The sequence below is a fragment of the Mycteria americana genome, chromosome 1, assembly GCF_035582795.1.
Source record: "Mycteria americana isolate JAX WOST 10 ecotype Jacksonville Zoo and Gardens chromosome 1, USCA_MyAme_1.0, whole genome shotgun sequence".
Classification (NCBI taxonomy): Eukaryota; Metazoa; Chordata; class Aves; order Ciconiiformes; family Ciconiidae; genus Mycteria; species Mycteria americana.
This window is the reverse complement of record NC_134365.1, coordinates 208,237,924-208,251,604: the sequence shown is the minus strand read 5'-3', so window position 1 is coordinate 208,251,604 and position 13,681 is coordinate 208,237,924. Positions and strand designations below refer to the sequence as shown.

General features: G+C 38.6%; 1 protein-coding gene across 1 annotated transcript in view; it reads left to right on the top strand.

The window, feature by feature from the left end:
* CNTN5 (contactin 5) overlaps window positions 1–13,681 on the top strand; it is a 269,554-nt gene that overhangs the window by 232,319 nt on the left and 23,554 nt on the right. The window contains exons 17-18 of the mRNA XM_075499526.1: window positions 9,393–9,463; window positions 12,599–12,833. Of these exons, the coding sequence (XP_075355641.1) occupies window positions 9,393–9,463; window positions 12,599–12,833 (306 nt within the window). The remainder of the gene's footprint in view (window positions 1–9,392; window positions 9,464–12,598; window positions 12,834–13,681) is intronic.

The window sequence follows — 13,681 nt, the reverse complement described above, 5'->3', positions numbered from 1 at the left end:
AATATGTTCCCTGTTTTTGAAAGGATGGTTCAGGATTTTAATCAACCAGATGTATTTAAGCTGTGAGCAAATGTTTTTCTCACAAACTGAAGTTTTAAAATGTTAGATTTCATCTAGCTGTCATGTTTTTTAGGTTTCTTCTTCTTCTTTCCCAATGTTCCCCAAACAAAGGCTGTATTTACTAAAACATATTCCTACAACTCTTGTGAAAGACTTCTTCATGCACATCCGTTTTCAATATTCCTTTGGACAATCATTGCAGCTTTACCTCTGTAAAAATGAATTGATAAATCATAATAATGATCAGTAAAAAAAAATTGTGGGACAGACAAAGCATGCAGTGTGCGGTGTATTTTCACCTGGTGATTGGTATTTGTTTCTGGGTAATACTCCACTGCTGCTGCCATCGGAAGGAACAGAGTCTTTAAGTCAAGTAGCAATGATGTGTACTCCAGTACATGGGGCTCCTCCTGATAAACAGCGCTGTAGCTGGTAACAATGCAGGTCATCTTGAATAATAAATCAGTAACATATTAGTTCAAATAGGAAAAAGGCCACACTAGATGTTTACTTGCACTTTCAGCTTCCCAGTTAGGAATACCTTTTTGCTACCAGAGTTACAGCTGCACAAATGTCGTGTGTAGAAGGGAGTGTTTTGTAGCACGACATCGAAATCCAGACAGGTGCCAGTAAAACAACTTAACAGCCTTCAGAGAAATTGAAGCTGAATTTATTTGGTATGCCTGCTTAACACAGCATGGTACAGCAGAAGTCTGTTGTCATCACCTCAATTTCAAAAGACCTTTGTTTAAGAAAAAGTTTGGTTTCTGTTTCAGTTGTGAATGGGTTTGGGTTTTGTCTTTTGTTGGGTTTTTTTTAATAAAAATGATAGATGCAGTCTCATTTTTTTATTCTATAGAGGGAGTGAGAAGACAGGAGTTACAATAAGATATAACTTCCCAATTTGTTAGAACCTGCAGAGAGCTGTAAGGTGGGAACAATAACACAATGGACTCTGCTTTAAACAAAAAAAAAATCAAACAAAAAAACCCTGTTACACATATAATTCTTTGCAAAAGAGCATGCTGCTTATAATTTTTGTGGCACTCTTGAAATGCCAGAGGCTTCATGATCTGTTTCACTCAGGCAGCCACTTTTTCCTGGTCTCCAGATATTCCTGAAGTCCAGAGCCTGTTTACCTCTGTCCTCTGACACAGCTCTTTCAGTGAATGCGTGAATTATCACCCTTGGTATAGTTTTCAGATGCCAAAGTCAAAAAGACAGGAAAGCTAGTAATAGTTGTCATTGGGTTTCGTATATGGTTTTCCAAATCAGCACATTAATATCTATCTTCATGTATTACCCAGTGATGTATTCTTTTTCAGAATCTCTCTATTACTAATTTTTTATGTGAAAGCTTCAAGGTAAAATCTCTGTTAAGATGGGTTCCAGTTCTAATATCATAGATCTCAATTCTTAAAAGGCATGTATGCGAAAGGACATTATGTTTCAGAAAGAACATGGCATAAACCTCTCTACTCATGACCCCGGCCGAGTAACCTGGCTATTTGCAGTGACGTTAGATGTGCCCCACAAGTGGAAACAGTCAGGCTGCCCCTGCACTGGGTAAAACCCCAGAAAGATCAGTCTCCCAGCAGAGAAGGTGACTCTGGCTCATGCTCAGATGAGAGTTGAGACCCACAAGGCTGAATGATAGCTGTGTAGACAACCGGCAGATGCAGCAAACGTGTGATTCTGCTTCCATTATTTTATACTTAAATGGAAATCGGCATCTGTAGTTTAATGGCACAAGCTAATTTGACTGGAGACTGAAGTCTTCTCTCCCCACACCTCACTTATTTTATCACTTCTTCCCCAAGATAATAACAACATTTTATATTAGTCCATTATCTAAAAATACCCATGGAAGCAATACTTGGGATAGTATAAGGAAATCAACAGAATAATAAACAGGTTTCCACTTGCTTTAATTTTCTAATTAAATCCTAATCTTGTTACTTAGTTCATATTTATTTAACATGATTGCTTTTCATAGCTACTTTCATCGGAATGGATAATACCGCAATTTTCTGGCACATCTAACTTATAGCCAGCTGCTGCATTTCTGTCAGTTCTAGCCTTGATACATATTTTACAGGTCCACAAGGTGAAAAGAGCCAATAACATGAATTTAAACATGTCTGGCATTCCACTAAGGCAGTCGGGCATTTGAAGCCTGGGGGCAAAGCATCAATTACATTATCTATTCATGGGGAAACATGGGGAGAGAGAAATTGAGTAGAGTCAAAGTTTAACCTGCTAATCATGCATGCAAACTTGATTTTATGAGGTAACAATGCAATGCACTCTATTAGTAGCAGATTGTACACAGGCTTTATTTTTAATAACTCCTTATTTTCCATTAAGTCGCCCTTATTCTCAGCTAGAATTTCTTCATAGCATAACAAGAAATGCCCCTGTCCCAGGAAAAAAGTTACCTGTTTTCTACTGGCTTGGTTTTCATATTTTGTTGGTGGTGGAGGCGGTGTTTTATTTGTTTGTGACCTGTATAAAAGAAGTTTCAGCTTTTCCCATTATCATAACTATTTTTGCTCTAGAAAAAATGAATAACCTGCTGTATCTGTGACGTTTGGAGACGATTACCTGGGCTACTAAAGCCTTTGTAGAAAATGTGCTTTTCCATAGGGAAAAAGAAAAGGAGAGAATGTAGACAGTAATCATTGTCTGCATGTGTATAGAACAAGTAGGCTACTAACACATAATATTGCAGGCTCTAACTAATAGGCAGTATATATTGACAAAGAATCCAAATGTGTGTGCTACTAAAACACATAACAGGAAAGCTAAGGAATTGGTTCTCTGGCATATATGCCACAGCATTTGAGATTTCAGCCCTATATGTGGTGATTTGGAGGCTATTCAGACTGAGTCCCACAGTCACACATGACACCATTATCAGTGAACAGAACTGAATTCCATCTCCTACTAAATTACAAGTATTAAAAATACAGAGGAAATGAGAATAACAGAAGCGCAGATCCTGAGACCAGTTGGGGCATCCTTGTTTTCCAATAGTCAAATGCAGTGTATCATCCGCTTCTGAGATGCTGGCACATTTTACATTTCATTCCTGAACAGATGAGATGTGAAATGTTTTCCTGGGAGGGCAAGAACTCGAGGGCTGGCCTTTCACATAGTGAAAGGGTTTTCACTTAACATCCCTCTGTTTCCCAGATGTGTACTGCAGGAGATAGATAGATAGATAGATAGATAGACAGACAGACAGACAGACAGAATAAAACAACTGAGAAGAAAAATCTGCTGAATGTGTTGTTGCTTTGGTCCTCACATTAGGAAGTTCTGTAGAGCTGGCGACAAACTCTTCCCCCTCCCCATACCTTTTCACAGCTAAGAAGAGTTGGTTTTTAAAGTACATCTGTATCTTGAAAGGTATAAAAAGCTCTAAAAGAAATAAATAACTGCAACTGTACCTTGAGCAAACATTTTCTTAAGGACTAAAGCCAAGTTTAATAATTCATCTCCCCAAAAAGTGTAGCAATATCAACATTTCATTGACAGCTGCCTGAATATGAGCCAGCAGTGTGCCCAGGCGGCCAAGAAAGCCAATGGCATCCTGGCTTGTATCAAAAATAGTGTGGCCAGCAGGACTAGGGAAGTGATCGTGCCCCTGTACTCGGCACTGGTGAGGCCGCACCTCGAATCCTGTGTTCAGTTTTGGGCCCCCCACTACAAGAGAGACATTGAGGTGTTGGAGCGAGTCCAGAGAAGGGCAACGAAGCTGGTGAAGGGTCTGGAGCAGAAGTCTGATGAGGAGCGGCTGAGGGAGCTGGGGTTGTTTAGCCTGGAGAAAAGGAGGCTGAGGGGAGACCTTATCGCTCTCTACAACTACCTGAAAGGAGGTTGTAGAGAGGTGGGGGTCGGTCTCTTCTCCCAGGTAACAAGTGACAGGACAAGAGGAAACGGCCTCAATTTGCACCAGGGGAGGTTTAGACTGGATATTAGGAAATTTTTCTTCACTGAAAGGGTTGTCAAGCATTGGAACAGGCTGCCCAGGGAAGTGGTTGAGTCGCCATCCCTGGAGGTATTTAAAAGACGTTTGGATGAGGTGCTTAGGGACATGGTATAGTGGTGGTCTTGGTAGTGTTAGGTTTATGGTTGGACTCGATGATCTTAAAGGTCTTTTCCAACCTATACGATTTTGTGATTCTGTGATTCTGTGATTTTGTTTCATTTTGCTTTATTTGACAAGATGTTTCAGAATTTATACAGAAAATATCCATGTGTAAAATATCTCCATGAATACAGGACTCAAGCAGAATAAGAAAGAACTTGTAATTAAACTATGGAATTGGGATTTGGGAAATCTGGACTCAACTGCTTATCAGAAAACTCTCTGGAAATCTGGGCAGCTCATGTTAGCATTTCTTAGTCTAAAACCAGGAGGCTAGTAAGGATCTTGCTTCTTTTTGTCTTCCCTCTATCTCACCTATTCAGATTGCAAAATTGAAGGATAGGGACTAAATCTAGCTGCATGTTTCTACAACGATACTATAATCAATTATAATCTTGGCTGCTAAATACTTTTGTTCTGCACAAAAATTAAGACACACTACAAAATTAAGAATCTGTCATTTCTCTTCATAATAAACAAAGAACACAGAACTGAAAAAAGCCACTCGACATTTCCTTGAAAAAAAGACAAACCAGAAACACTTTAAAATGATTAATTATTCATTCAATAACATTTTTTTAAATTTATTTACAAGATTGGAATGTTAAAAAGAGGATGAACTGTTTTTCAAGTACTTTCAGTTTTTCTGGGTTCATTGTGACATTTTATTTTCCTTTCTATAAGGAAAGGAATATAGAGCTAAAGCAGTTTAAAAGATTTTTTCAGTTCATTCACTGAAGTAAAAATGGGGAGAATAAAACTGATTTTAAACAAAATGCAGAATTTATTTTCTTTAACATATTAGAAGTAAAATAATAATTTTGGATAAAAAATAAAAATCTCTGTCAACTCAAAACAAAATATTCTCATTTGTCTTTCCAGTTTTAATTTTTCTATTTTTAAATAAAACTGAAGTAAAATTCAAATTATACTTCTTTTTAAAACACAAATGGCTATGTTTCTTTTGTTATACTCTTGAAGTGAAATATTTAATAATTTTCAATATTTTGCCCAAAAGTGAGTACCCAAAATCTTTGAATGGGCTCACTTTTACAGTCTACCAGAATCCACAGTTTTCATTAAAAAAAAAAAAACAGCAAATCCATCAGACATGCAGAGTGAAGAGAGAGGAATTTTTAAAACTATGAACAAAAAAACCTTATTTAAGCACTCTAAAGCACAGAGCAGTTTTCAAAATGTTGGACACAGTGGAACTCTGGAAGGAAAGCTAGCATCTACCCCAAATGCTCATGGTTTCATAGCTATGGTATTACCTACCACTTCCAAAAGCTTCCCCAAACTTTACATTTAAATACAGATTTAAAATATGTAGGTGGCACTGTCGGCACTTTTCAGCACTTTATACCCACTGCTCCCATACACAAAGCCCTCAGCAACATCAGTTCTGTGCATACCTTTTGTCCTAAACAAATAACACAGCTTTTCATGCATATTTAGCTGGTGATGATAAGATACACATGAATTATTAAACAATTGGCCGTGGCTTCATGTATAAACTTTACCTTTCCGTATCACCTTTTCTTCATTTATATTTTAAGCATATTGTCAAATGTTTCATAGGGCTCCTGAAGGCTACATTCTTTGTGCCTGCTCTTAGAGAAAATGTTAAAGGTTTTCTTTGTTTGTTTTAGGGGAGATAAGTTTTAATAGTGTTTAATTTAATTTTCATTTTCAGCATATCACAGTACTTCCATGACAATGGAAAACAATAAGAAACAAATCCTGCTGTTTCTGTTCAAATCAAACTCCTGGTAAAGTCTTTTCAAGATTTCTGTTTGTTTGCTTTAAGCGGAGATTTCAACATCAACGTGTGCCAGCATACACCCATTATTTACTGTGACCCACACCTAGCCACCATGTCTTTCAGAACACATTTTTAGTACAATTTGTTGTTCGCTTTACCAGAACGACAGAGAGACCTGGCTTTTAACTCCCAACCTTACCAGTGGCTGAAGAAACAAAAGAAAAGAAGAGTTGACCTGATCCCAAAGAGCTTACAGCCTAAGAATAAACCAGAAGACAAGTGAGAATAGGTAGCTGGCAAAGGGGCTAATGAGAAGGCTTTGATCAGAATTACAGACTTATGATCAAGCTAAGCATAGTCACATTTTATGATCCTAAGGAACCAGTGTTAAGCCAAGGAGTGATTCATTTTCCAGTAGGTGACATTCTCTCATCTTCTTGTTAAATGAGACATATTAACACAGCAAAGAGCTCTTTGTTACTAGTTGGGGTGGTTTTATTCAGAAGAATCGATACTGAATTTCTCAGCTTTGATAAACACTAAAGAAAAGAGGTCCTAATGTCCTTGTCCCCCAGGCACATGGATCTTGTGTCTGGGAGCCAAGTTTTGTCATCATACTTGCGTATTTGGTGCAAGTGCATCTCCATGAGTGTCACTGCCGAGAATTAACAGCTTAAAGATTGGGCAGTCACTAATTGCATGGCAATAAACTTAGGCTATGAGTGAGTAAATTCAGATATAACACTGATATAAAGGTGATGCTGCTGAAAGGGTTGCTAATATATAACCTCAGTGCCTGGCAAAAAATGTTTTCTTTTAATAGTTTTCTTCACTTAACAGTTACTCATTCAAAATGTCCCCCTCTAACTGTGTATGCTCTGCTTTGGTGCAGTGCAAAGGAAATTTATTCCTTTGACACAATTATTCTTTTAATGGTTATTCATTTGCGAGAGTTTTGCTGTGTGCATGTACATTTTAGTTTGGTGCAAAAGAAATTCATCGCTTTGACAGTTTTATTGTTCTAACGTTTATTCATTTAAATAGGGTTTCAGTCTGCAAAGCTGTTAACAAGAAAACTCTAGAAAGAGGACATTGCTGGTTAAATAAGTCCATCACATTGGATGAGGAGTACAGCATACTTTCTCATCACTAACATGGCACCTACATAAAAAATTCATTTATCTTTATAACTTAACCAAAATATACCTCAGAAAGGCAAGAGAAAAATGGGTGCTAAACAAGATTTAAATATGCTCCATTAGAGATGGCATTATAATTTTTGCATGTTAATTAACTGGCAGATGATTCTTCATCTGCATCTTTTCACTGTGGAACATCCATCCCAGCATTACATGCTAATTGGTTTTATTCTCTTTTTTCTTTTTTTTAACCAGAGGACAATTCCTCAGCATTCAGTATTGTGTAATTCTGTTTCTGAAAGGAAAATCTGAGTAACTTTTTACCATGTAAAGATTTAAGTCTTAGTTTAAACTGATTCACGTCTCTAGTCATTAAAGTCTAAACAATCCTGCCCGTTGTTTAGACACTTACCTTTGGATGGGATGAACCACCCCAAAGCTCTCATTCACTGGAGGAGCCTGGGCTACAAGCTCCGCCTGGATACCTGGCTTCCCACTACCTAAAGTTAAACTGCAGAGCAATTCGATCATCTGATTATACAGAAGTCAAGAGCTTTCAGCAGAGAGTAACTATGAAAGATGTATGTGGGAAGTGTATAGTGGGAAGGAAGGAAGGAAGGGAGGAAGGGAGGAAGGAAGGAAGGAAGGGACGGAGGGAGGAAGGAAGGAAGGAAGGGAGGGAGGAAGGGAGGAAGGGAGGGAGGAAGGGAGGAAGGGAGGGAGGAAGGAAGGAAGGAAGGGAGGAAAGGAGGAAGGGAGGAAGGAAGGAAGGGAGGGAGGAAGGGAGGAAAGGAGGAAGGAAGGAAGGGAGGAAGGAAGGGAGGGAGGAAGGAAGGGAGGGAGGGAGGGAGGGAGGAAGGAAGGAAGGAAGGGAGGGAGGAAGGGAAGGAGGAAGGGAGGAAGGAAGGAAGGAGAAAGTCAAAGGCATCATGTTTGCCAGATGAACCCAGCTTTATTGGAGAGAGATGTTTCACACATTAGAAATCTCTCCTATCAGTCTGGTAAGAACCACAGATAAAAGGGCTCTTACCCCATTTCCAGCAGTGTAAATCAGAAGCTATTCATAAGCTTTGTGGGTTTGCATCATTTATGAGAAAAACCAGAATTGGGCTTATGTTCTTTAAAGGGGAGTTCAGAGTTCAAAAAGACACTACACAAACGAATTCTGAAATTTTATGTGAACTTCCAGGATCTAGTAAAAACTGCACTTTCATTGAACTTAAGCTGTTAATGATCAACACAGGAAATAGAGAGGACAGTGTACATCTATTTAAATGTATTTTTCTTTGTATAGTTCAAAGGCACAGTGCAACTCAATAAATAAGCTAAACAGCATGTAATAAAGCCTTAACAGTTAATGCCTCACAGTACATTTCTACCAATGACCTATGTACTGCTGTAAGGAAGAAAAGAGAAAGTGTGTATCTTAGGACATATTTAATCAAATAAAGAATGCACACGTTACCTGCTCACAGTAAATAAACTCAAGATATTAGTCATTTTAGGAGCTTCATTAGAGGCACTAAGTAAGATAAAAAAATTATACAATTCCAATGGAACAATTAAGATTTCTAATGTTTTACAAAATATGATAACCCAATTCACACTGATTATGATAGTTATAATTTCTTTTAAAGAATTTCATCAGCTGCTCATATGTGCTTTTAAAGCTATAATGGTGGTCTCAATTTTTAAAGAACTGTGGGTAGTACTGCTTTCAGCATTTTGCAAGAAATAATAAGGGGTGTTTAAGGATGGTTACTTTAAAATTTCTGAAAATTGCCTCCCTGATAAAGCATACAAGAATAGATTTACAAGAACTAAAACGTTCTAAATCACTAATGACCTGGGAAATAGTAGACATATTATTTATGTCCTAAGATTTTACCTGAAGTCCGAAATATGTCGGGTTCCCTGGCATTTGATTTTGTCTATTTGAAAAATACAAATGTTAACAAGATAATCCCTGTTTTATCTCTTAGATGATCTGTGCCTTGAAATTTTGACTAATCTGCAAAAGACATAGTGCTTAAGCAGCTTTTTATTCCAATATTATTTTTCTTCTCAGCTTAAGCTTTGTTTGAGTTTACCAGCTTGACTGTGGAATTCTCTGAAATGAAACTTGAGCAAATTTTCTTTACCACAGAGTGCTATGTTTGTTATTTCTGTTCTGATTTAACAGCCTCATGTCTTCTGCGGCAACTTATTACTATGGGGAAAACTTCAATAACTTGGACATTCTGTTTTGGTTTTTTTTTTCCCTTTTTGCTCACAGTTCCAAAGACACCTCCAGCTAATGTAAGTGGCAGAAGTGGAAGGCGACATGAATTAGTAATAGCGTGGGAGGTAAGGGACTTTTCTGATTAAAGGTTTTGTTTCATGCTTACTTCTTTGAGGGCAAAGTAAAGAGTACTGTACTGGGGTTTCCTTACAGCAAATCTTGGCAAGGCATGAACACAAAATACTGTTCTTTAAATATGTTCTAAAGTTTCAAAGTAATGTGCATTTTCATGCGGTCTGAGTAGAGGGCATTATGGTGAATCTAACCCACCTAGCAGCAGCTCCAAAGTTGTGCTAATTCATCAGTCTTTTCTTCCTGATCTTCTGCTTGGGTTGATTTGACTTTTCTGGATCTTATGTAAATGCTACACCAGATGAAATAATAGCTAAGGGAAGAGAAGGAAAGCCTGGTAACTTTTTTAAATCTTAAATTAAGAAAGAATTATTTTTTTAAGTATTTCATAAAAATATAAAACTAAAGACCTGAAATAGACCTTTATTTTAGGATATTTGTGCTGCAAGATAACTGTGGGCAATTGGAGGAGTGGGAGTTGCTTTCTCTGCTAATCATAAACAAAGTAGAACAGAGACTTTTCTTGAGGAGTTTTCAAAACTTCTAGATTCATCATGAAGAGTTTCAGATTCAGAAAATACACACACACACACACACATATACATATATAAAAAATGAAGAAAAATTCTGTCTGATAAAGACATGGGGTTTTAATGAAAAAAGTTTTAGCCTAACCAACTTGAGGAGAGATTCAGATGGTAAGAGACATACAGAATTCTGACTAACTGCTTAAAATGGCAAATTTTAGGACATCTGAAGAGGCTATCTTCTGTTGGCACATCTGCCTTCTCCAACACCAGTTACCTGAGACAGCTGAGACAGAGCTCATTTCAGTTTGCTTTATAGTTTATAACTATGAACAGCAACATCTCTCCTATTGGGAGAGAATTTGCTGAATCCCAAACAAAAACATCAGGTGGCTAGAACTGTATCTGATGTAAACTGGCCTAATCCCAGTCCCTAATATGATATATTAGTATGCAGTATTCATATTAAGTGTGTTTATAGTGTACCCCAGGTGACTGGAGTGGGGGACTACTGGAGTGTGTTCTATCTCCCTCTCTGTCAAGAGTGGAAGTTTTCTTCCAAAAGAAACCAGAGACCCACGGGTGTCCCATCCTGCAGTACAGATGCAACAGACAGTTAAGAATTACAATTACCATAACATAACTTTCAGTATACATTGACTGGTTTTCCAGAAAAGCCAGCTGATGCTTCTTCACTTATAGCTAAGGAGTGCAAACTGCCATTAAGGCAGAAGGTGTCAATCCTTCCCCCTTGTTTCTGATTAACTCATTGTTTCCATCAACACCTAGTGCTGTTCTTCCTGATGTTAAAACTTTCAACACGCTATTGTTTCACATACCTCTTAAACTGCATAAAGTCATTAATCAAATTAAGATTACAAAAACAACATGGCATTTCATCTGTGTTGAATATAAATTGTGAAGTGGGCACATTTACATTTTTTAATTGTTTGAAAGATTGCTACCATTTCTAATAATAGTCACTGTCTCTTCAAGAAATGGTAAAAAGAGAACAAAACACACAAAACCATGCAATTAAAAGTCAGTGTTGAAATTTCTGTTAAAGAACTAATCCTAGCACATCGGGTAACACTCCAACAACTCACTACAGACTACTGTGCTGTCTGGTGCAGCCACTGCATTTCCACAAGGAACAACCACAGTGTAAATTAGCATAGCTCCAGCACAGTCAGTCTGTGCTTTTGCAGGATCCAAAAAAGTCTTATTGGACTTACACCGGCAATAGGAATTCAACAAAGTACTTTGAAGTCTGAAGAGATACTGAGATGGCATACGGGTCTCTGGGAATTCAGGAAAAGCCTAACCTACCTAAGCTCCCGAATTACACTCAGCAGGTTCAAACAAAATTTTGTTCACACAAATTTAATTCACAGATTGTGTATGTAGCATTTGCAGTGAAATCCAAGGGTTCTGCTACTTCTCTTGTATTTCTGGCTTTTTTTATAGCGACTGTCTACTGCCAACTCCATAAGTATTGCAAAGAGATGCAAGGCTCCTCCTTTCCAACTCAAATCACCAGATTACAAAGCCTGTCTTGTTTTTGCCTCCTCTGTCTTTGGAGTCCTGATTTTTTTTCTTGGATGTGCAGTGCACAGCTTCAGAAGGATGGGTAGAAAATGGTGTCTGCAAGTGAGGTGCCTGGTGATGAGACACTCACTTGCAACGTGGAGGGGAGAGGATTCGGTGTCCCCTGTGCCCCTCCTCTGATTCACATGTTCATTAGCTGCTGATCTAGGATGAGCACTTCAAGAGAGGGAGTTTAGACACCCTTTTTTTGGCATTTCCCATAGGCCTAATATGCTGACAGCTGTTAAACATAACCTAATTCCTAAACTAGTCCATTGACTTTATAAGAAATGTAGGCAGTAAAGTAGCATGAAAAATTCCATTCCTTGAGCTGGACATGTAAGATTTAGCTTTTGCAGTGCTCAGCCTCTCAACAGATAAATCCCTTTGCTGACTGCCAGCTTATGGCAGATGTGTCCCAATTTAAGTGGGTAATTTCATAGATCCTCTGAGAAGAGAAAAGCAAATGAGATTTTTTTTCACCAAGACTGTTTGAGACTTAGAACATTATATCCTAAGTCTCAGATTGAGCCCTAGACTTTCATCCTTAAGACTTGACACCCCATTTGGATACAGAAATTAGACAGGCTGGCACCTAAAACCTAAGAGAGTCCCACTGTAGTAAGTGTCACTCACATCATATTTTAGGAGCCCTTAACAATATGTTGCTCTATATTTTTAACAAGGTCACTGGTCTATTCTATTAGTAGACCACTGGTTAAAGCATTAACCACAAAGTGGGAGATATAGAAGAAAAAATCTTTCTAGCCCAAGAGCTTATTCAGTCCTAGGACAGTGACCTAACTACGGTGATCAGGTGAAGAAACTCTCTTACAAGGTTCCTCTTCAGAAGCAATTGTCCCTATGTGTTCCCAGGCATGATAAGTAAAATCCTATAAAGCAAATGTAAGGGATCACCCGCACACAAGCAGCCAGATTATGGTCAACCACTGAGTGACTGCTTTCTAAATTAGTAAAACCACATCTGATCATTACCTGAACTTTATTTTTTAGCCAGTGTCAGAAGAGTTTCAGAATGGAGAAGGATTTGGATATATTGTAGCCTTCAGACCCAATGGAACACGTGGCTGGAAGGAAAAAATGGTGACATCTTCAGATGCCTCAAAGTTCATCTACAGAGATGAAAGTGTGCCGCCTCTGACTCCTTTTGAGGTGAAAGTTGGTGTTTACAACAACAAAGGAGATGGTCCCTTCAGCCCTATTGTGGTCATCTGCTCAGCTGAAGGAGGTCAGTTCAACATGAAGTTAACTTGTATATTATGAACTATATTAAGCTATTTTTATATAATGTGTCCTATTCTGCTGGTTTTGGCTGGGATAGAGTCAATTTTCTTCACAGTAGCTAGTATGGGGCTATGTTTTGGATTTCTGCTGGAAACAGTGTTGATAACACAGGGATGGTTTAGTTATTGCTGAGCAGTGCTTACACAGAGTCAAGGCCTTTTCTGCTCCTCACCCCACCCCACCAGCGAGTAGGCTGGGGGTGCACAAGGAGTTGGGAGGGGACACAGCTGGGACAGCTGACCCCAACTGACCAAAGGGCTATTCCACACCATATGACGTCACGCTCAGTATATAAAAGCCGGGGAAGAAGAAGGAAGGGGGGATGTTCAGAGTGATGGCGTTTGTCTTCTCAAGTAACCGTTACGTGTGATGGAGCCCTGCTTTCCTGGCGATGGCTGAACACCTGCCTGCCCCTGGGAAGGAGTGAATGAATTCCTTGTTTTGCTTTGCTTGTGTGCACAGGTTTTGCTTTACCTATTAGACCATCTTTATCTCAACCCATGAGTTTTCTCACTTTAACTCTTCTGATTCTCTTCCCCATCCCACTGGGGGGCAGGGAGAGAGTGGCTGTGTGGGGCTTAGCTGCTGGCTGGGGTTAAACCACGACAGTCCTTTTTGGTGCCCAACATGGGGCTCGAAGGGTTCAAGATAATGACAAATTTGATTGGAATGTGCTAGATTAGATTGATTTTATTGCTGTACTGCTGCACATGCTTTTTCATGTACACAAGCTATACGATGCTTTTTCAATCTTAAATTTCAAAATTATTTGCAGAAGTGCTAAGTAACATT